The sequence below is a fragment of the Pimephales promelas genome, chromosome 18, assembly GCF_988280905.1.
Source record: "Pimephales promelas chromosome 18, fPimPro1.hap1.1, whole genome shotgun sequence".
Taxonomy (NCBI): domain Eukaryota; kingdom Metazoa; phylum Chordata; class Actinopteri; order Cypriniformes; family Leuciscidae; genus Pimephales; species Pimephales promelas.
The window spans coordinates 20,198,525-20,221,622 of NC_142786.1; the positions used below are offsets into that span (position 1 = coordinate 20,198,525).

The 23,098-nt window shown below is 35.7% G+C and overlaps 1 protein-coding gene across 6 annotated transcripts in view; it reads left to right on the plus strand.

Annotated features, from left to right (window-relative positions):
- Positions 1-23,098, plus strand: part of csmd3b (CUB and Sushi multiple domains 3b) — a 636,199-nt gene that overhangs the window by 295,173 nt on the left and 317,928 nt on the right. For 5 of the 6 annotated variants that reach the window (XM_089123029.1, XM_089123027.1, XM_089123028.1 and 2 more), the window contains exons 7-9: positions 5,137-5,214; positions 17,321-17,408; positions 19,877-20,001. In XM_089123029.1, coding sequence (XP_088979155.1) covers positions 5,137-5,214; positions 17,321-17,408; positions 19,877-20,001 — 291 coding nt within the window. The remainder of the gene's footprint in view (positions 1-5,136; positions 5,215-17,320; positions 17,409-19,876; positions 20,002-23,098) is intronic. The other variant, XM_089123031.1, reaches the window with a different exon arrangement.

The window sequence follows — 23,098 nt, forward strand, 5'->3', positions numbered from 1 at the left end:
AAGCTAAAATGTAAGAATTACGGCAATTAGCATTATGTGTAATTTCAGTGCGTTTTAATGTACCTTTAAAAGTGGTTTAATGTCATGTCATTGGTTAAGGTCAACAGTCCTATCCTCGGTTTTAACGTTTTGTCACTTGCGGAGCGTCTCATTTGCAGGTCTCACGTCAAATGATTTATTCAGCATAAACCTTTTAAGTAGAAATAGGTGCCAGAGCAAATTTCCATCTACAGAATCATTTACTGAACCTTTGGATCTGGGCGTGCCTAATAGTGTATTCAAATTAATGCTAAATAAGTCCATGTTGAAATCTTAAAGTGCTTTTTCGAAATAAGTTTTTCAATGGTTTTTATTTATTTATGGTGATGTGCTGATGTGGTGGGTGGTTAATGGATGCTCAATAATGAAAGTGAGGTTCCTTCAGGTGTTGATGGAATGATTTAATTTTCAACCGGATTCTGTTGGTGTATTAATCACCTGCCATTCTGGAACTGCATCCTCCAAATATTCTGTTTAGTTAAAAATAGATATAGGGCCCTATTTTAACGATCTAAAACCCAAGTGTCAAGCGCAAAGCCCAAGTAACTTTGTGGGTGGATCTCGGCAGGATAAATAACTCTTGCACTTGACGCAAATCTAAAAGGGGTTGGTCTGAAGTAGCTTCATTATTCATAGATGTGGTTTGGCCGTAACGGGAAACAAACCAATAAGAGCGTCATCCAACATACCCCTTAAACGAGTAGTTCACTTTAAAAAAAAAAAACTCTTTGCTGATAATTTACTCACCCCCATGTCATCCAAGATATCCGTGTCTTTCTTTCTTCACTCGAAAAGAAATTAAGGTTTTTGATTAAAACATTCCAGGATTTTTCTCCATGTGATGGACTTCAATGTGGTCCAAACGGTTCAAGGTCCAGAAGACAGTTTCAGTGCAAACTGCAAACTGTTCAAAGGGCTTTAAACGATTCCAGACGATGAACAAGGGTCTTATCAAGCGAAACGATCGCTCATATAAAGGGATACTCCACTTTTTTTTTGGAAATAGGCTCATTTTACAACTCCCCCAGAGTTAAACGGTTGATTTTTACCGTTTTCGAATCCATTCAGCCGATTTTCTGATATTTAGAAGAATATCTGTAACCAGACAGTTTCTGGTCTCATTGACTATAGTATTTCCTACTATGGAAGTCAGTGAGACCAGAAACTGTCTGGTTACAGATATTATTCTAAATATCAGAAAATCGTCTGAATGGATTCGAAAACGGTAAAACTCAACTGTTTAACTCTGAGGGAGTTGTAAAATGAACCTATTTCCAAAAAAAGTGGAGTATCCCTTTAAAAAAAAAAAGTTTAAATTTTATAAGCTCAAATGGTCGCCTTGCTCTGTTTTGTGTTGCACGTTCGTGACTCTCCTGTTCGAATTCGTTCATCAAAATTAACAAATATTTTCCAGAGTCAATTCGTTCATTTAGTTTGTTGAATGAACGAAATGACTCGAGAAAAAAAATTGTTCATTTTGATAAACGAGTCCGAACAGGAGAGTCACGAACGCACATCACAGAAACACAGTGTTATTTTGGGTGAACGTGAACTGAACGTACTGTATTACTGCCTGATGAACATTACTGTGAACACGTTCATTCTGACATCTGTGAACACACGTTCTCTCAGTTTAACTTCGTTCAATAGGGCGCCAGATTTCTATAGAGCCTTCCAGGCGAAAACCTGGCTAAAAAACACATAAACAGGCCTTAATATGTAGCGAAAAAAACACCCAATCTGGCAACACAAGACACCAGTGTCGCACCGCGTCCGCCGTCGACAAAGCAGCGAGTGAGGAGGCGTCGTATGATCATTTAAACGGATTTTATGACGAGGTCGGTGAGGATGGGAAAAATCTTACATTTCTGTGCAAACTGCCCGTCGATAAAATAATTGTTGTCTGTGGTTGTATATGGGCTCTGGCAATAAAAAATAAAAAAGCTTGCAACATATGAAAAAAAAAAGAACTATGAATGAACCAGTTCATTTTTTTGAAGTATGAACTATGAACTGAACTAGTTCCTTTTAAAATGTGTGAACTGAACTTTGAACTAGTTCATGTAGAAAGTGAACTTTCCCAACTCTGACAGAACAGATCAAGGCGACCATTTGAGCTTATAAAACGTAAGCTTTTTTAAAAAAAAATGAGCAATAGTTTCGCTTGATAAGACCCTTATTCATCGTCTGTCATTTAAAGCCCTTTGAGCAGTTTCCACTGAAACTGGAGGAATTACCAAGTGAAAAACATAACACAGTCTCATCCCAAGACGTCATATAACCGATGCTGGTTTTGCTGCAACTGTGATTGTGAACTTTTAAAGAAAATAGAAATGATTGTGTTATATTCTGTGTCTAGCAGCATTATGCCTGAAGTACTTTCTATAAAACGCATTGTAGCCAGACCATTTCTTTAATTATAATGTTCTTTGTACTTTGAAATGATGATAAATCTCTGGAAGCAAGAGAAATTGGTGGTTTTAAATGAGATGTTAATGGTCCAGGATCAGCTATAATAACTAGTGCAGTTTTCTTCAGAGTGGCTATAATACATAGTTTTGATCTACTATATCTGACTTTTTGCACTGACAATTGTGAAGCTGTTTCATATCTTTACATGACGACTGCTGTCTCTGGGTCAGGACACAGATCTGAATGTGTGCTGTGTTCGTATTTGTCAAAGGTCAAATCTTTTTCATTAAGGAATAAGATCTTGTGGATGTTTAAGATTATGTAAGGGTGGGCAAACATCGTATTTCATTCATATTCATAGGCTGAATTTAGTATATGTCTAATAACTGAAATTTAGGCCCCTTTTCAACAAAAATGCAATCTATGTATTTCTATATGAAGCTACTGTTGAATGTGCTTGCATGGCCTCTCTAAGACAGGTTTACACAAACTTAAGAGCTCTACTATGTTCTCTTTTTCCACGTCAGGACAAAAAATGCACTGCTCTATTATGGGAAACAATTGTTTTCTATGAATATTCATAAATCCAAATGCCAAAAATACCACAGATGCAGTTTCAAAGTGTCAAATTGCATAGAGTTTTGCTGTTGCTTATAGTTCCATGTGTTCAAAATATTTCTTACAGAATAATTTACTGACAGAAAATCATTCCAGTATAACGGAAGTGTATTATATTCACTTGAAGAAAAAAAAAATCTACTCTGTTTTTCTGAATTAATGAGATAATTATCTCAGAATTATGAGATATATTTTTTTTTAAACTTTTTTTTTTCAATCCGTTTTTATGAATGAATGAATGAGTTACTTTTTTGGGACAATCAAGTCGTTAATTCAGAAAAACAGAGCAAAAACCTTTTTTCCATGAAAAATGCTCTCGTAATTCTGAGATAATTAACTCGTTAATTAAGAAAAACAGAGCAAACCATTTTTTCCATGAAAAATGATCTTGTAATTCTGAGATAATTAACTCGTTAATTCAGAAAAACCGAGCAAAAAAAATTCCTTGAAAAATGATCTCGTAATTCTGAGATAACTAACTTGTTAATTCAGAAAAACCGAGCAAAACATTTTTTCCTTGAAAAATGATCTCGTAATTATAAAATAATTAACACGTTAATTCAGAAAAACAGAGCAAACATTTTTTTCATGAAAAACAATCTCGTAATTCTGAGATAATTAACTCGTTAATTCAGAAAAACAGAGCAAAAAAATGTTTTCCTTGAAAAATGATCTCGCAATTCTGAGATAATATACTTGTTAATTCAGAAAAACAGAGCAAAAAAAAATTCCTTGAAAAAATGATCTCGTAATTCTGAGATAATTAACTTGTTAATTCAGAAAAAACAAGCAAAAAAAATGTTTTCCTTGAAAAATGATCTCGTAATTCTGAGATAATTAACTTGTTAATTCAGAAAAACTGAGCCAAATATTTTTTTTCTCCTTCAAAAATGATCACGGAATTCGGAGATAATTAATTTGTTAATTCCTAAAAACAGAGCAAACCATTTTTTTTCCATGAAAACGATCTCGTAATTCTGAGATAATTAACTCATTAATTCAGAAAAACAGAGCAAACCATTTTTCCATGAAAATGATCTCGTAATTCTGAGTTAATTAGCTCGTTAATTCAGAAAACAGAGCAAACCTTTTTTCCATGTTAAACGATCTCGTAATTCTAAAATAATTAACTCGTTAATTCAGAAAACCGAGCAAATTTTTTTTTCCTTTAAAAATGATCTCGTAATTCTAAAATAATTAACTCATTAATTCAGAAAAACAGAGCAAACCATTTTTTTTACATGAAAAACAATCTCGTAATTCTCAGATAATTAACTCGTTAATTCAGAAAAACAGAGTAGATTTTGTTTCCTCAAGTAAATTCAATGCGCTTCCGTACAATATAACATAATATATGGAAGCTCTAATTTTCGTCCCTGTTCCCAAGTCCTAGTCTCTGTCACATCACATCACCAGGGTTCATTTCCAGGTCCGTGCTCCCATAACTAATGTGACGACCAGGAATTGTTTGTGTTGCTTTGCTTTCATGAAGCATTTATTAGTTAGCTGATTTAATGCACCATTCACAAAGGGAAAAAGATGCAGAGAAAGCATTTTCCACAATGTTTTCAAATATTAAGAGTTATTATTAATAGGTTTTACATTCCCAACAAGACTTCTGTTTGACCTTTGACATGCTGGGCTACATGCTTGTCTGGATTAGCCCTATAGGACCGTGCCATTTGTCTCTGCATGCATGTCAAACAGCCCCTTTCCTCCCGAAGTTAATACCTGCAGACGTTTGCAGCACAAATACTTCTCAAAGTCTGCTTCACATCCAGAGGTGTAGACAGGCAGCACAAGCTGAAATCTTCCCCTTGTCAAGGTTGACAACTGAACAGAAGTCCTGTCCCCCACCACTCCTTTATTAATCTCACTTTTTCATTTTATGCAACACATGCCCATATTTTCTGTTCGCAGAACACTTCGGAAATCGTCGACACTGCTATACTTTTCTGCTCTTCTCTCTCATGCGCTTGATGATGGTTTATTTTTTCAATGCTGACAAGTTTATTTCTAATCTGATTTCATGTTTTTTTTGTTTCATCTTTATTCCCCTTTAACTAGTGAAAAGGTCTGTAGATTTCAAATCTAGAGGAGTAAAATTATTCCCTGGCAAAGACAACAGCAACAAGTTTTCTATCTGTGAGTCTACCCTTTGTTACTATTTTATGGTAAATCTGTGTTACTCGTCTGGAGTCGATTACAGCAAACAGTGACCGTAAGATCATTGCAAGATCACCTCGTGCTGATAAGCATTTATCGGATGAATTTCAGTTCCCACGAAAATCTCACATGCGGAACTCCCACTGAGAGTTATTTCCTCAAAAGCATGAATGGCAGTTTACCGTAAAATTGTGATTTGTACCCCCTAATGAGGGACTGACCTTGTGGCTTGTGAGATGGGCGTAAATTTCATTTTTAAATCAACATCCAGTTAGGTTTAACTTTTTATATGTTTGCAGCTGAAGCCCTCCGGTCTTAGAGGTTATATTTATTTAAATTATGGATTGACTTAAGTATAGAAAAATTACGTTATGTAACAGACATCAGACATTTATGAGCATAATTACGTAATTTGGTTGAACAAGACAGCGACATGAAACTCAAATTCATGTTTCTTCACTTTAATGTTCCAGCATGCACTCTTACATTCAAAATTGGCATTTTATTTCAATGAATTCTTAGTATGTATTCAATTATTAAAAGAGTTGTCCTGTAGATATAAAAAGCTCTTTTGATTCCCTTAATCAGGGGATTTTAAACTGTTTGGTGCATCTAAATATATCATTATATTATAATTATATGATGGTATGTAATAAATAAAATATAAAGGCAGATACGTTGTTGTGTACAAAGACCCATTTAGACTGTGTAGATACATTAGGTAAATGACAAACATATAGTGTCTGTGTAATAATTTAATTTTATGTTTTTATATTGTTTTTTATATCGCACTAAAGACAAATGAAATCACGAAATGGGGAACAACTGTCATTTTAAAAATATATATATAACCTTTTCAGTTTGTTTTTATAGTGCTTTTTTATAGTGATATTTTTTGAAGCCCTCTCCTGGCTCCAAGTTTGAAACCCCCATGATAAAACATTTCTTTGTAAAATTGTTTCACGCCATCCGGTTAGAATAGACTTTTCTTCTGAAAGACTGTCCACAAATGAACTGAAGATCTGCAGCTAAAGTCACAACAGCATGTTTCCCATTGACCAAATATATAAAAACCTGCAATGATCTTCAACAGTGTCATGTTTGTTTTAATTGACTCTTTTATTTTGTTTGGTTTGCTTGTGCTCTTCTTATTTTCCGTTGAATGTATTTGTGTTGTCAGTGAGTGCCATGTTTTTCGATTTCGGTTCATTTTTTTTTTCTTCATTGCTTTATTTGTGGATCGTTATCTGCTGATATTGCTTGCATGACCAATCTCCCTTGCCATTTCCAAACCAGCAGTTTCTCTGTCCGTCAACAACACAACACAGTGAGCAATGTTTGCACCATGCGGTTCTAATCTAGTACCCATTGCGAAAGTTATCAGACTAGATTGCTGCTGTCATACACGGGAAATATCCACTGTTTCATTATTTTTCTTGTAACTGGCATATTGTTGGGAATAATGCACTGTGAGCAACCCTTCCATAATATTACGCATTTTCCGTTTGAAGAAGCTTTTAATGCTTGCATTAGCCTATTACTTGTGTTAGATATTGAGGGAATTTGAAGCCTTAAGTGTATTTCGGCCACGGCATAATTTTCGTCGTCGGTCGGTGCGCGTACAACAGCGCAAGATGAATGTTGAGACAGAAGAGTCCACTAGATGGCGATATGCACACTACTGCACAGTAGTCAAAGAAGAGTGTGTAAACAGCAATACGAAACAGCATATCCTTCGCCATCATTTTTGTTTTGTGATTGAAGAAAAAAATATGAGATGGGAGGAAAAATTATTCTCTCGCAATTTTTTCCGTTCCCCTATGAAACTTTGCGTTCGCTCTCGCACAACTTTTGAGTTTGTGAAGTTTGAGCCCATTCTCACATCCAACGCACATGGCACCCTTTAGCGTCAAATGAGACACAGATATATATATTGGGCAGAAGGCGCCTCCTAGTGGTCTAACCCTAACCCTACACAGTCCCTAAATATACCATAACCGAAGCGTCTCATTTGACGCCAAAGGGTGCCATGTGCGTTGGATGTCTATGACATCTTGGGAGGAGAATGCGGTGGAAGTTTCCCGGGGGACCGCAAACGTTTTGTAAGTGAACGCAAAAGTTTTGCATGGGAACGAAAAAAAATGTGGGAGAATAATTTTTCCTTCAATCCAACCCGATCTCATGGGAATTCGTACGAATTTTACGAGGTGGCTAATTCGTAACAATTCGTACGACCTCACTCGTACGAATTAGTACGATTTTGCTAAATCGTACATATTTTACGAATTGTCCAATTCGTATGAATTCGTACGAATGACCTACCCCTGACCCCGCCCCTAAACATAACCGTCACGTGGGTTTAGACAAAACGTAGGAATTCGTACGAGTGAGGTCGTATGAATTAGTACGAATTAGCCACTTTTGAATCACTCGTACGAATTCGTATGAATTGGTCGTGAGATAGCGTAGTCCAATCTCATTTTCTTGGTTTCTAAGTTTCTTAAAGGAATGCAAAATTTTTGTGATCGAACACAAAGTTTCTCGGAGGAACGCAAAATTTTTGCATGGGATCTCAAAGGTTTTGTGATCGAGCGAGGTTTTGCCAGCGAACAATTTTTTGCAAGAATTTTATTTTTTCCCTCCGATTTCATATTTGTTTCATCACCATGTACTTTTAAGGGCCTATTATCCATCCGCGCTCATGAGCGTTTGAGTTTTGAGAGCTGTACGAACACAAATGTGCTCGAGACGATGCGGAACACGGAAAATAACGTTTACTTGGGACTTTAGATGTAGCGTGGAAAACATTCTGGCAAAAATGTGCTTTCAGAAGTGCCCTAACATTTTCTCAAACTCATGAGACAGGTAAATAAAACTCAAAAACAACCAAAAGAATCACTTTCAGTTCAGTTTAGCTTTGAATTTGAAGACTTAAGATAAATGTAGGGGTGGTGATGGAGTAGTGGATAAGTGTGTGGGAGACCCAGGTTCAAATCCACTGGGAGACACCAATGTGTCCCAGAGGTGTGCGACCTCTGACATAGCAATTGTAAGTCACTTTGGTTAAAAGCATCAGAAAAATGAATAAATGTAAATGTACCTGCACACAAACTCTGTATCAATAGCGTATCATGAGACAACCCTTCAGGTTGAAGGTCTTTTGTTATATGAAGAGTTTGGTTCCAAAACGCTATAAATCCATTTTGATGAATTTGAGTAAAACTGTGTTTTCTTTAGCAAGATAATGGGAAGATGAAAACCACTATTTTCTGTTTCAAAGTTTCACATAGCATTTGTAGGTTATAATAACAATAAATAGGTTTTGATTTTCACAGATTTATTTTAAAAACAGATTGTTTTTTTGTTGTTGTTGTTGTTGTTTTACCAAAATTCAATAAATCCATAAAAAAATTGTACAAATGCAATTAATCAAAATAAAATTTTATACACATTGAATTTGTTTTCTTGTGCATACTATACATACATTGTATTAATATAACAATATTCAGTAACACTCTACGGTAAGGGTACATGTCATGAATTATCATGAATTCATGGATAAATGAATGCATGAATTATGCATTCATTCATACATTAATATCATCAAGAACTAACAACGTTTTTTTAACAGTTCAACGTTTTTCATTCATGACTTCATGGATGAACAACACCCTAATTAAAACATTAACTAAGATGAGCACATATGATTTATTAAGCATGATCTAACGTTACTTCTGCATATCGCTGTTGTCAACCTTGGGACGTCACCTCTGAACTTTTTTGACGGCGATCAGCTGTAAAATGGCTTGGACCTGCTCGGTTTTCGTTGACTTTGAATAAAAAAACTGAAAGTTTTTCAAAAGATCCCCTGGGGTCAGTGTGTCAGCGTGACAAAAGTTTGATACCGTCGTGTGAGAACAAGCAACAGCCGGCCTCCCGAGTGCCTTAATCTCCTCACGTGAATGATTCGATTTTGAGGTCACGTTTACCCATGCAGGATGCCTTACCCACTGCAGGTTCACTAATGTTGTCAAAATTATTATTTTTTTTGTTTGTTTGTTTGTTGATCGAAAAATAAAAAAATAGACAGAAAACCTGGAAGCCGGGTGTAGTTAAAGTGCTGCCGTTTACATTGCGTGGAATGGTGCGTTGTGATTGGTTGAGCGGATGTATCGCATTTTGCAGAAAAGGGAGACTGGCGTTTGTCGCAGTTTGGAAAGAAAGGGAGAAAACATTAATAACTCGGTTATCGCATTTTACATAAAATTAAACATTGGCTTTTCAAGACCGACCAGATACAATACAGATTTTTGCAGTAACTATTTTTTATTTTTTTTTTAAATGGCATTTATCGCGTTTTGGAACCAAACTCTTCATATGTTATATTTATAACCATGTTTAATGGTTTAAAGTGCTTCTGGCTCAGTGTTGTTAATAGATCCCTATTAAAATGAACTTAAACTGAACTCTGTACTTCAGGTTTACTGCTTACATATCAAGTGGAGACAAGAGAAGTGACTCTCCTCTAATGCTTTTGGAATATGTTTTAAATATGGGCTTCTGAAAAGAGCCCGTCTTGATTCATTGTTAATTCAACTTGCCTTGTTGCATTCAGAAAAGTGTTAAATGAGCCTGAGGCGTAAAATTTCTGTGTGGAACAAAGTGTTATCATATTATATAAATGTTGGTTTTCTATGACATCATGCAGTTAATAGAATTCAGATTGAAAGTTTGCAGTCCACTACGCAATCGCTGAACTTATAGGCTTTTATGTGGGATATTTCAAGTTACTTTGATTGTAACCCTAAAGTGCTTAAACGTATGGAATAAAACACTCACATACATATTTGTATACTTATTTTAACGTCTTTACACCAAATATTCACTTAGGTTACTCCTTTCAACTTTACGGAGCCGCTGCGTAACGAAAATTCACAAAGGCCAGATATTCAGCGCTTGTGTCACTACCAATCAGAGCTAGCCTGGGGTGCTCGTACAACTATGTAGTTCGCTGCTTCACTACCATAGTACGATGGAGAAATCAACTAGCTAGTCACAACTGTTTCCCGAAACCCATTGTCGCAAAGTATCGTTCAACCACGTTGGTTTTGTACGTGGTGGAGTAATAACTACTTTTAATGAAACGGTTTAAGATCGAATTAACACTAGATTTTTTTTTATATAAATTATGTCATCTCAGGACTAGACTCATTATTTGGCTCGTTCTTACATGTTAGAGCACGTTCGCACATGCGCACTCTTCAAACACGGCACTTGAAATCTTTAAACAAACCTAAAGGCGGAAATTCCATTTCTATGTATTCTAAATAAAAGGTACGGTTGTACTGAATGTCAGCTTGCTTGTTTTGCTCAAGATAAGGATTTATTACGTCCAAATGTCATGCATTATAGAAACGATGCCTCTAACCACAGGTCGAGAGCTGTCCTTCAAACCACACAACTTTGCGATGCTGTTTGCGAATGTTCGTTGGAACGATTGTTTCGGGAAACACAGACTCGTTGAACTGATGATAACTTGCGACCATAGTTGGCTAACGATGCTTTCGGGAAACGCACCCCAGGTTAAAACCAGACCAATCTCAGTTGTAACTGAGTTATGGTCATAGAAAAATCATTTCCAGAGGGGCGTCACCAATGGAGGTCGCGGATAGACCTAAAACCAATCAGGGTTGCGTTTCCCGAAAGCATCCCAATGGCTGAGTTTGTCCATATTTGACCCTAAGATGGGTTAAACAACCCAGCATTTTTAGAGTGTACCTCTAGCTGTTAATATTACATACTTCACCTTTAAATATAACTTTCAATTTTCAACATATTGATTGTTTGCACCAGGTATATCTATGTTTTACAGTCAAACCAGATGGTATATTACTTTTTTTGGCTACATGAGAACACATTTTGTCAATCATGTGGCATGACACCATGGATGCACATTGACCATGGAGTAAGTGCATGTGACTGCATGCTCGTTTGCTTGCTCACCCTGCTTATGTGTTCACCTGAACGCCCCATATCTCCTGACGCATGTTGGGGATGTTCAAGAAAGGGCATGAAGCATTGAGTATTTATATCTGTGATTTGTTTATGCAGTGGCCACATGAATTCATTCAAAACAAAATACGATATGCACATACGGATTTGATCAGAATTATTCAAGAAACAGTTTTTCTTGTGCAAGGGGTGTGATTCTGGCAATGCAATTTTTCTGTATACCAGTCATTTCCTATCACAGAGTAAAGGGAGTTTCGCTAGGGATGTGTGTGTTTTGAATCTATGCATGTTTGGTTGAATTTGTGAGATGCAGTGTTAAAGGAGTGTTTTGTCTGTGTGAATTAGAGGGATGCAGAGAGAGAGAGGCAGAGGGTAAGTTTGAGGGAATGAGAATAACAGGTCTCACAGAGAGTTCTGCCTCTCTGACTGTTGATTGAGCTCTAAAAGCCCTGCGGGTTTCATACTCCACTAGCCTTGAATGTGAGAAAAAAGGCAACTTTTCTAAACATAGCCGAGGAATCATTCTAAAGGATGGCCTGGGAAAGAAGTGCACTAAAATAACCCAAACTTCCAGCAGAAAGGCCTAAATTCTCCCAGGCTGATGGATGGTGAAAACTGCAACATGATGCTTCAGCTCAGAGCCCATTAGAAGAGAACAGCAAGTTAAACACCATGACAGTCCCCTGACCTCAACACGCTTTGATTTATTTATTTATTTATGTCCACACGGCCAGTTGGGTCCTATTAGTTCTCTTCAACAAAATGATGCAGTTTTCAACCGACTGTGTTTTGATGCATGAAATGTTAGGGAAAATATTTCTTATCTATGCATTGTTTTATTAATATTTTGAATTTTCTTTTAGTTTTAAGTTTAATTTTTGTTTCTTCTTTAGTAATGTTGTCTTTTTTAATATTGCTATTTAGGTTATTTATTTTATTTCATGTATTTTTTCAGTTGCTTCAACTTAAACTTATTTCATTTTCGAATTTTTGTTTTATTTTATATATTACTATTTATATTTTAGTAATATTTTGATATATACTAATATTTTATTCATTTAATTTTATTTATTTTTCAATTAACCTAAATGCTTTTAATAGTTTTAGTTTTGGTTAAGGATAATAACGCTGGTTGGGTAGTAAGTAGTCGTTGGTTTAAATAAATAAAAAAATGAAGTAACCGGGTAGCCTTAAAATTTTAAGTTCATTGAAATGGAAAGATTGTGTTAATACAATGAAGGGGATTGATTTAATCATCAGAAACTCTTTTTTTTATGTTATCTGAACCACATAAATTATTTAAGTTGATTTGACAAAAGAAAAAATGTTGTGATTACAAACCATGAACATATTTTTGTTTTACAGTACAATGTTGAGTTATATTTATAGCTTTTAAATTACACTGCATCTGTAAATGTACAAAATAAAAGCTTTACTTTATGTATATATTTTTTTTCTGATTGAGAGTCTTAATCACAAAGGTCGACTACTAAACAATACAATATAACAAGATATATTTAATGCAGATATAATAAATGCACTTTTACCTTTAGCCGTTTTCAATACTTAGATTTTATGTTATACGAGGTTTCAACAAATTTCATCACTGAAGATAGAGGAATTACATCAGACTATAACTGGTCACAGATTCAATCAGAAGAATGAATGATCCTGCAGAAATCATGACTAATTGAAAATCACGAGGCGTTTTTTACGAGGGAGAGCGAATTATCTGGCTACAAAGACTCCAGAGTCTGTCATTTTGGGCATTTTAATCCCATTTTAAGTGTTTTATCAACACAGGCTCGCATTTAAAAGCAGGGCTGAATGTGATCAAGCTTTTGCCAAAAGGCGGTCACGATGTCAGTCCACCCGTCGCTGAATGCATCATTACTCCGCAAATGCGCACAAAATTGACACTTTTGTAGACAAAATTACTATAAACTGTCCCCAAAAGTTAACTAAATATACTAAAATGTTTTGTGGGTGTATACTTTTTCTTCAACCAGATATCTAAAGATAATTATTATTTTTCTTGAAATTTTGAAGGCATGATTACAGTTATAATTATAATTTACATGTAATGCTCATCCATGTATTGTTTTTGTAAATTATATGACTTGCATAAGCAGCATGAACTGAACTTTAATATGTTCAACTACATGATTTGTTTTTAGGGTAAACATAATGTCGCTGTCGGGCAGAAACGTCATACGTCCAACACCTTGGACTTTTTAGTGGTATTGCTTGTGGCTTTATATATGGCCAGACACTTGCAGGTGTCATTACATTATTAACATTGTACCAAAATCAAGCCCAATTTGAGTATTTTCACCAGCAAATATGTATTTTAGGATCAAATGGAGATACAATGGCGTTTCCATTGGTTAAAAGTTTGCAAAACCCACAGACAGATGTAAAAGCAGTCCAATAGTTACGATTTATGGGGAAACAATGTAAAATACACAATATGGAGATAAAAGGTTTTCACCCGACAGAGATGATATGCACTGCTCGATTGTCAGCTCAACTGACTGGGATTCAACAACAAACTGCTCGCTTTAATGTAATTGTTCTTTCAGAATAAGAGAGAAAATCTAATTTTGTGTCAATTTTCATATAGAAGTCAAGCCCCATCCAGTGCACTTGTAGAGCTCAAAGCATCACAGTGTTTGCATCACAAGCACCTAAATCTGTAACCTAAATCCCACGCATGTCTGCAAATACACCATGCACTCGTGTGCAGATACAACAATGCTTTTTTAACATATTCACACTACTCCTACACTCAGTGATGTTACTGAATGTTGTAGGATTGTTTTGAATCTAACTTTTTTTCCCTTTGTGTTCAGGGTTAATTTGTTTGTTTTTTGTGGCCATTATTTGATGGATGAGTTGAGTGCATGCTGAATGATGAAATGAATGAAAGGATAGCAAGATATAGAGTGATTATACGTATTAACCAGATCTCACATATTACACACATTCATCTGTTTTTGTGTGTCTCCGAATTACAAAAATATTGTCCACATTCATCACATCCTAGAGATTTCCATTCAAGTTAAACTCTGCCAAGTCGAGAGGTTTTCACTGAGGTAAATTACCAATTTTTGAAGAAAGGCAGCTGGATATTATACAGTGTAAAAAAAATATGTTCATGATTTGTAATCACAACATTTCTTCTTTTGTCAAATCAACTTAATTAATGTGGTTCAGATAACAAAATATTTTGAGTTTCTAATGATTAAATCAATCTCCTTCATTGTCATAACTCAATTTTTCCATTTCAATGAACTTAAAATTTTAAGGCAACCAGTTAACTTGATTTTTTAAGTTAAACCAACATTTTTTTAGGCACCGTGTGAAAGCATTAATGGATAAATCATGTACACTGTAAAAAAAATATGTTCATGATTTTTTATCACAAAATTTGTTCTTCTGTCAAATCAAATTAGATAATTTATGTGGTTCAGATAACATAATGTTTCTTCATAACGCAATTTTTCAATTTCAATTAAGTTAAGGCAACCAGTTAACTTATTTTTTTTAAGTTGAAGTCGGCATGAAATCAAATTTGACAAATCTTCTTTTTATACATAATATTGTAGTGTTTATTATAAATGATTTATCCGTGCACTTCATTATTTTTTAAAAATGAATGTACCATTATAATCTTTAATCAAATACATTACCCTTCCCTCTCCCATCGAAACGACCTCTCTTCTATTTCGGTCACGTCCGATGAGGGGGTGGCAATCGGTGCACAGCCTCTCAGAGAATCGCATTCAAATCTGTCGCCATTTTGTTTGCAACGCCCAACCTCCAACGATCCAATCAATTCCCGGAGGATGAAATCAAGCCCCGCCCAACTTCCGTTTCACGCCGACTTTAAACCAATACTTTTTACAGTCTGTAATATTTTTACAATGAATTGTAGACTTTATAGACATACACAAAAAGTGAGGTAGTTAACACACTGTAAAAAAAAAAAAAAAAAAAAAATCTGGGTTATTTTAACCCAATTTTTGGTGAAATATGGACAAAGCCAGCTGTTGGGTTAAATTTATAAATTGCATTTTTAAATCCAACAATTGGGTTAAAACAACCCAGCATTTTTTCAGTACATGAAATACTTTTGGGAAGTCCCGTAGTTTGACATGCTATTCCAAAATGTGTATGTGTATATTCAATTTATTTACATATTATCTTCAAATCTTGGTAAAAGTCCATGGACTTTGCATGTCAATTGTCAGGTAAAGTGGGAGTTGCTTTGAAGTAGTAAGCATGGATTAATGGCATGGATATAATTATCTTAATCACAGAGTGGGCTGAGTTATCAATGTTCAAAGCTCTGCAAAATACAAGAAAATCACATTTTGAAAAGCCGTTGCTTTTGATGTTAGTCACAGTTTCACCCGTGCTTTGAGAAAATCAACCTTTGTATTGGTTTGACATTTGCACATCCTCCATTTTCCCATCGCACCTTTCCAGAAACGTTAATAGTTAATGAAGAAGCCAGATTGAATCTGTAAAAAGCATAAAAATGGATAGTTGGAAGAAAAGCGGGTCAAGGTAACCGACAACCTTTGCAGAAAAGTACACGGACGTTTACAGCTCTGGCGTGAATTGCCTCTTTAAATGAGACTAATTTCCAAGTTGCTTGGATGAATAAAGAACAATCTATTTTACTTCCATTTATAATTTGCAAGATATTGTTTTTCTTCATTTGTTTTTCTTGTTCTTTTTCTCAGAATCATGTCTAAATGTTACATTGTCTCATCTTTCCACTTGTATCGTGTGCTTTTCATTACCTTTAACCTGTGGGGGAACAATTGCGGCACTTAAGCATGCAATAATTCAGCAAAAATGGCACTGTCATGAGAATTGAAATGAGGTAATTGAAATTGTTTCATAATTTGCATAATGTAGTAAATTGCCGTTAAAACAACGAGAACAGCGTGTCCGACCATGTTCCTCAATCAGTATGCATCCTTCATTCGTGAATTCCTCCTGTGTCCTGACCACATTTCCATCATTCAATCACAAGCCATTTCTGGAGAGACATCTTGAGCCTCATTTAAAGGGATTTAACATCCAGCAGGTGCTAGAAATCTGAACAGAAATTAAAGGAAGCCACCGCTCCTCATTAGATTGTCTTAGGAATTAAAAGTTTTAGGGACAGTTGACATCCGTAACGATATGTACGGCACTAAAAAAAAAAAATGAAGTGTATTTGCGCTGGAAACTCATTTGCACTTCTTTAATATGGTCAGGATGCATCAAAAGTGTGTGTCTTCGATACAGTGGGAGTCGTTTTCATTTTGCAGTGCTGTGCTTGTGTGCATGCTGATGATAGTGAGCATTTATGCATTATGTTGAGAGCTCTCTTTGTTCTAATCAGCCTTTTGACTGCATGGTTAAATGAAATATTAATTGTGCGTTAATTTCATCACCCCATAGACGTACAGTACAAGTGTGTATGTGCGTGTAAATGGCTGCATTTGATGTCAGGTTCACTCGGTTGGAAAATGAGAGGTGACATGGTCCTTTCCACCTCAGATAGAAAGACTAGTCACCCATGCCAACAACCAACTTAAACCTCTTGAAGACTCAATACAAAGAATTTATAACAGCTTAAATCAATAACATTGATTCATTAAATAAATGTGTATATATTACACAAGGGTTACAGCGCAATGTCCTTGAGTCAGCGTTTTTTTTTTTTTTTTATGACATAGTGTTCGACTATAATCTATTAATACTGCTGATAATAAAGTGTGCCCTCAATTTAACATTAAAAGCTGCTAATACGATCCGGGATTTAGTCAGCATCTCCACTTTCAATGATGTAGTCACACTCTTGCAAAGCGACAACTGCACTGAGACACATTAGTGAGGATGTGTTAGCGGTTATCAATTATGTGTGTGAGTTGTGTTTGTGTCTGTGTTCACATGTAAGCTCCACCTCCTCTTCGAATCGTTCTGTGAAGCCGTTTGCATGAGGCTTGCATGACGAAAGTAAAGTTTATCCGTATGTATGTGTCTAATGCCTAACTGTGCTCTGAATTTGCAGTAAACGAAGGAGGAATCAAACAGGCCTCGAACTCTTGTCCAGACCCGGGGGAACCTGAAAATGGCAAGCGCATTGGCAACGACTTTAGGTAATCACTCTTAGGTACTGTGTGTCCCAATGAAGACTTCGCTGGAAGGTATCTGGAGTAAAAATGATCGTGATTTTAACGGTAAAAGACTGCTAATTGGTTAACAGAACCTTTCCTTACTGTATGCGGTAAATTACTGTGATAGATCTAATTGTAAATTTCATGTCATTTTACTTTAAAATACCGTTAAATTTACAGTTTCTAAAGTGAAAATCAACAACTCATTGTATAATTTACAGTGAAAAAAACGTAAAATTGACATTCCCACTATTCCGTGACATTTCGCATTTGATGTATTTTCGTTGAAATAACTTGTTTCTTCGTAGTTTTCTTAGTCTTTTTCTAATCAGTTATGTACATTATGGTTTTATGTGACATTTAATGTTGTTAAATTAATGTTTATTGTCTTCATGTGTTACCATGATGGTGTTTAGTGTTTGAGTGAATGACACTGTGCAGCTTCTATATATTAATATTAAGTTTCTTGTGGAAGAGCTGCATGTGATCAGCATATATCATGTGACTCTCATCACTGCTGTGATTGGTGGTTGTCAGTGTATTACAACGGTACAAAACAGTTATTAATACTTCAATTGGTTGATAATTTAACATTATATCAGATACTAAAATACGGTTTATTTCTGTAAATTTTGCGTTAAGTCCATAAAACCTTGTTACCGTAAAGTCTTGCTACCATATTTTATGGTAAATTTCTGGCAACCACAGCTGCCGGCATTTTACCGTAAATTGAAAAGAAACTTTTAACAGTGCCCGCATTCTCCACCAAGAGAAGAATTTGCTAGAATTGGGTGCTGATAATTATATTCTGATGGATCGAGGCATTCTGAAGTTTCCGAAGTACTTAAAGCAAATTCCGATGTATTTAAAGCGATTTTGATCGAAATACGTAATTTTGATCAAAATCAAGCCAAAATTAAGTTTTGCAGTTTGTTTCTGGAGTTCAGAACAGCTTGCCAAAGCGAACTTTGGTGATTATGTAATAGGGAGGTGTGGTTCTAAGGCTCCGCCCTCTTTGACCATGTCATTTCTTCTCTAATCCGTCGCGGTCAAACATCTACAAGTAAAATCATGAACACACTGGAGGGCCGCTTTAAATTACGACATAATTTTGATAGACACACTGTTTTTTGTGTGTTTATTACTCTAAAACGGCTTGCTTTAAAGCAATCTATTGTATAAAGTGCTGTATAAATAAACATAACTGGAGTACTGAATTGCAGAGCTAATGTAAATATATCAGATGCTTTCTTAACTGTTGTTTTCCCAGCACTGTCATTTCCGTTACATATTTAATTCATATTTCGTTACATATCTAAATGGCCTTGAGATGTTCTCTAACATTATACCATTGTTCATGTATTTCAAACTTCTTTATACCCCTAAGCAAAGATGAAAAAGACCTTCGCGGTGAGGCCTTATTATCCTTAATATTCACCATCTTATATGGTAATAAATTGCTGTAATATTGCTGCAGCGTTCGTCTTGTTGCTTTGCATATTTTTTATACATTGTAATGGGCTTAAGGTTATATACAGATCATTTCAACTTAAATCAATTTTTCATGTCCACATATTTATTTATTGGATGATTAGTTGTGTAATAACTGGGATGATGCACAGTCAGCCCTTACATATAAAATTTTCCAAGGAGAGAAGAAAACTGTATTATGGATACAGCGCTTCTATACTGAGGCCTGTCATTAATATTGTAGCATCTGAATTTCTTACAGTAGTGTCCTCTGTTTTGCACTCCTGGAGCATATAAATCACGTTCTCCAGTCCAGATCCTTGCAAGACTTTCCCAATGTCAAGCTAATACCAGCTCCACAGGGAAGCTAACAGTATGTGAATGGAGACACTAATTAGGGCTAGTTGCGACACTGACGTTATTCCAGGTTTTTGTAAAATATATGGCTAACCCCAGCCGAAGCGTTTCATGTTTGGAAGCAGAGGTTTTTACGTTTAACTACTATTTGTGGTTTCCTCGAATGAAAGCACATTTAAGGTCAGTGTCTGAGTTTGCTGAGTGGATTTGTTGAGATCTGTCCAACCCCAGACTGAAGGAATCATTGAAGAAACGGAGAATGCTTCAAACTAGAGTTTTATGGAGTATCAAGGCAGTATTGATTGCAAGGATAAGACGCTCTTTTGATATGTTTTCATTGATTTATCCCTCTCTTGTGCATGTTGCACTACTTTCCTCTCCAACGTTGCATTTGTATGTTTTGTGCTTGCATAGAGCTGAGAGTATACAGCTTTTATTTTTTCTGTACCTTCTTGGCTGAATGACTGATACCGTGATAAACAACATTATACTGTATATAACCCAACTTTAAGCTCTCACAGCCTTATTTTTATGTGCACCTTTCACCCTGATCATTGAGTCACGCTAATGGATTTGTGTGGGATCTGATTTGTTGATCATTCTGTTCATATGGGTCCCCACAGTATTGGTTCGACAGCCCAGTTCACCTGTGATGAAGATCACGTTCTGCAGGGCTCCAAGAGCATCACGTGTCAGAGAGTGGCGGAGGTGTTCGCGGCATGGACTGATCATAGACCTGCCTGTAGAGGTGAGTCTGTCACTTGCTAACCACACTGAACATCTGTATATGATTCTGTTCACATTCAATGAGTCTAAATCATATTAATGTTATGGGTGTGTTCACACTTGGCAGGTTTAATTCTATTAACACTAGAAGTGCCAGAATTCCAAAACTACTAGAATGGCCACAAACGGTCATTTTGACCGTTAGATTCAAAACACTGTTGACGAATAATTTTTGTAATTATTTTCGTAAACCAAATTTTTTCAAAGACGAAAACGAGACGATAACTAAATAAAAACTAGGTTTGAATGACAAAAACTTTAGACGAAAATGTTAGATAGTGACGATTTTGCGAAGTGGTCAATAGGCTAATAAAAATAATAGGACTAGCAGAACTAGTGAACAGCCCATGAAGCAAAACAAACAGCGCAGGACAGGGCAGCAGAGCTCACCAGGATCATCCGATATGAACGGAACATCTGGATCCGCCGTGTCTGATGATAGCAGCCGTCTATTTTTCCTTGATGTGGACTCTGACTCTGAATCAATCTCTGATGAGGAGGAAATGATAACTTGCACCCAGGAAACGTCGCTGTCACTTTCCACCTCCGATTGTTCCCCTGCATCCGAATCATCACTCGTCAAGTTCTGAAGCATCTCTAGGGCCATGGTTCGAGTCATGTTCCTCTTCATTCGCTCATTCATTTTAGACATTTTAGCCTTGCAATATATATATAGGCTATATAGCCTATATATAACGTAAGTATTATAGATAACTGTAGTCCGGTTTTATTTGCTTATTTCTGATCAACAACTAATGTAGAAATTATTATAGCAAACACTGCTACAGAGGTGACCGGACGGACCTTTCTGTTGACAGTTGAGAGAGAACACGATCAACCGCGGGATATGTAACAAAAAAATACCGCAAAATTCAGTGCGGTCAATATGACCGTCTATGGCCGAAATAGGTAAATATGTTCATTTTTTTTGTTTTGCCTTACGTTTACATAACTTAATTTATATGAAAAGCATTTTAAATGAAAATACAGACAATTTTAGGAAAAGTCAGGTACCAGCAGGATTTTATTATTTTTTTCAACAAAGTTATTGTAGATATAAAATTCAAAACGGTCAAAATGACCGTTGTGGCCGTTCTAGTGTTAAAGCGAACTCAAAGTTCTCCAGAGTAAAGGGGTCGTGACAGGGATATTGAATTACTTTAATGTGTTTCTTAATGGTTTGGGATTTTTGGAAAAATATTATTTTCAGGTTTCAGCTGCTTTATTGCTTGCCAGTAAATGGCCAGTGTTCTGAATGGCTAACGTCATTGTGTGGGGGGAACTTATATACTAGTGTTTTGAAAACTTTTTTAAAACTAGATTTTTGTACATTGTTTACTTACAGTTTGTGATGCAGCTGGTCTCAGATCTAATAGAGTTCACTGTAACACTGAATAAGTTGGCAAAACTAAAAAACAGATTTTTATTTTTTACTCTGACATTTTGCTAAGACATACATTTAACTTAAAATGATCATGTAATCTTAACTTAAATATTTTTAGTAGTGGAAACTTGGCTAGAAACTCTTCTAAACTAGTATAGCAAAACATTTAACAATACTAAAGCTACCTCTTAACGTAAATTCTGCTCAAAATGTGTTATATACTACTAACTTTAGCATTGTATCTCCCTTTTCGAGTGTTATGGCAAAGCATGCTGGGAAATAGAAATCCCAGCCCGGTGTCAGTTCAATTTAAGTTTGTCAAAATTAAAAGAAACCACTTTATAAAACTCACAACAATTAAACAATTCAGATTACTTAAAATCTAAACTCAAAAGAAAAATAAAGTTCTAAATACTCATAAAAGTTAATTTGATTAAACTAATTTCTTTGGTTTAAGTTTAGCCAACTCAAATCAATGCGTTATTTTGAGCGTTAGGGTTTACAGAGTTTCACTTGGCCTCATTTATGAAACACTCTGCAGTCAAATGCTCCGAACAAACATATAATGTCATTATTGTCAATTGTCAATAATGCCAAGATGACTTTAAAAATAAACCATACACTTGTTATTGACGCTTCTGAGGTCTGTACAGCGATGCAAACGAGCAGTTTAAACAAGACACATCAGGAGTACGTCAGAAACTGAACATGTGTTCAAAGAGTGGTGCCGAGATAATCCATATCGGTTTTAAAAGAGGTTGAGGAAATGATTTTTTGGGTGAACTATCCCTTTAAGATTATACCTGAACAGCCTTTATAGGTTGTCAAGCCTTCTCTTCTTTCAGCATTATGAATTTGGGTCAGCCATCGAGAAGAGACGTTTGGTCTGAATACTTAGCAGGATTAATTATAGCTAGAAGGGGTAGGTTAGAAGGAGTAATGTTAATTAATTTCAGGAGTATTTGCAGTTGTGTGGTGACAAGCTTACTAATCAACTTGTTTTACACTGGATCTGATAGTATTGCCATGGCAACTACTAAAATTCAGAGCAGAATTTGCATGCCGGCAGTGACTTCCAGCTTTTCACAGCCCTAATGGCTTAAGTGTCAGTCGGCTGCCCCGGGCAAACAAACAGGAATTGGACTGTCTCCATCATACCGGAGGACACTTTAATTATAGCTCAAAATGAACTGAAGTGACACTTTAATCAGCATTATTTCGCTTTTTTTATTTCTATTACTTGCTTATTTAAAACACTTGTCATTAATTTAGCAAGCTCAACAGTCATCCATTAATTTAGACGTAGCATTAAGTAGATTCTCGGCTCCGTTTTTAGTGCTTATTTAAAACTTGCACCAGAGAATATTGCTCTCGTTGTAGTCTCCTGTGTTAGTTAGCTGCTTGTCTGGTCTTTTAACTGCAGAAGTGACTGAAATCCCAGTCGCACAGGGGTGGGAACGTTGTAAAACTGTGGCGCTATTAGCACAAATGATGTGTTTCTATGCAGTGTGTGATTTACGTCATTTGCCTGCATTGTTTTCACCAGTACAGTGGCTTTGTTGAGCTACGGAATGACTATGCACGTAAAATTATAATTATTTTCAAACCACAACATTCATAAATGACTTTTAATGCCATAATATTTTAGTTTGCGTTGCATGTCTTTAAATTAAAA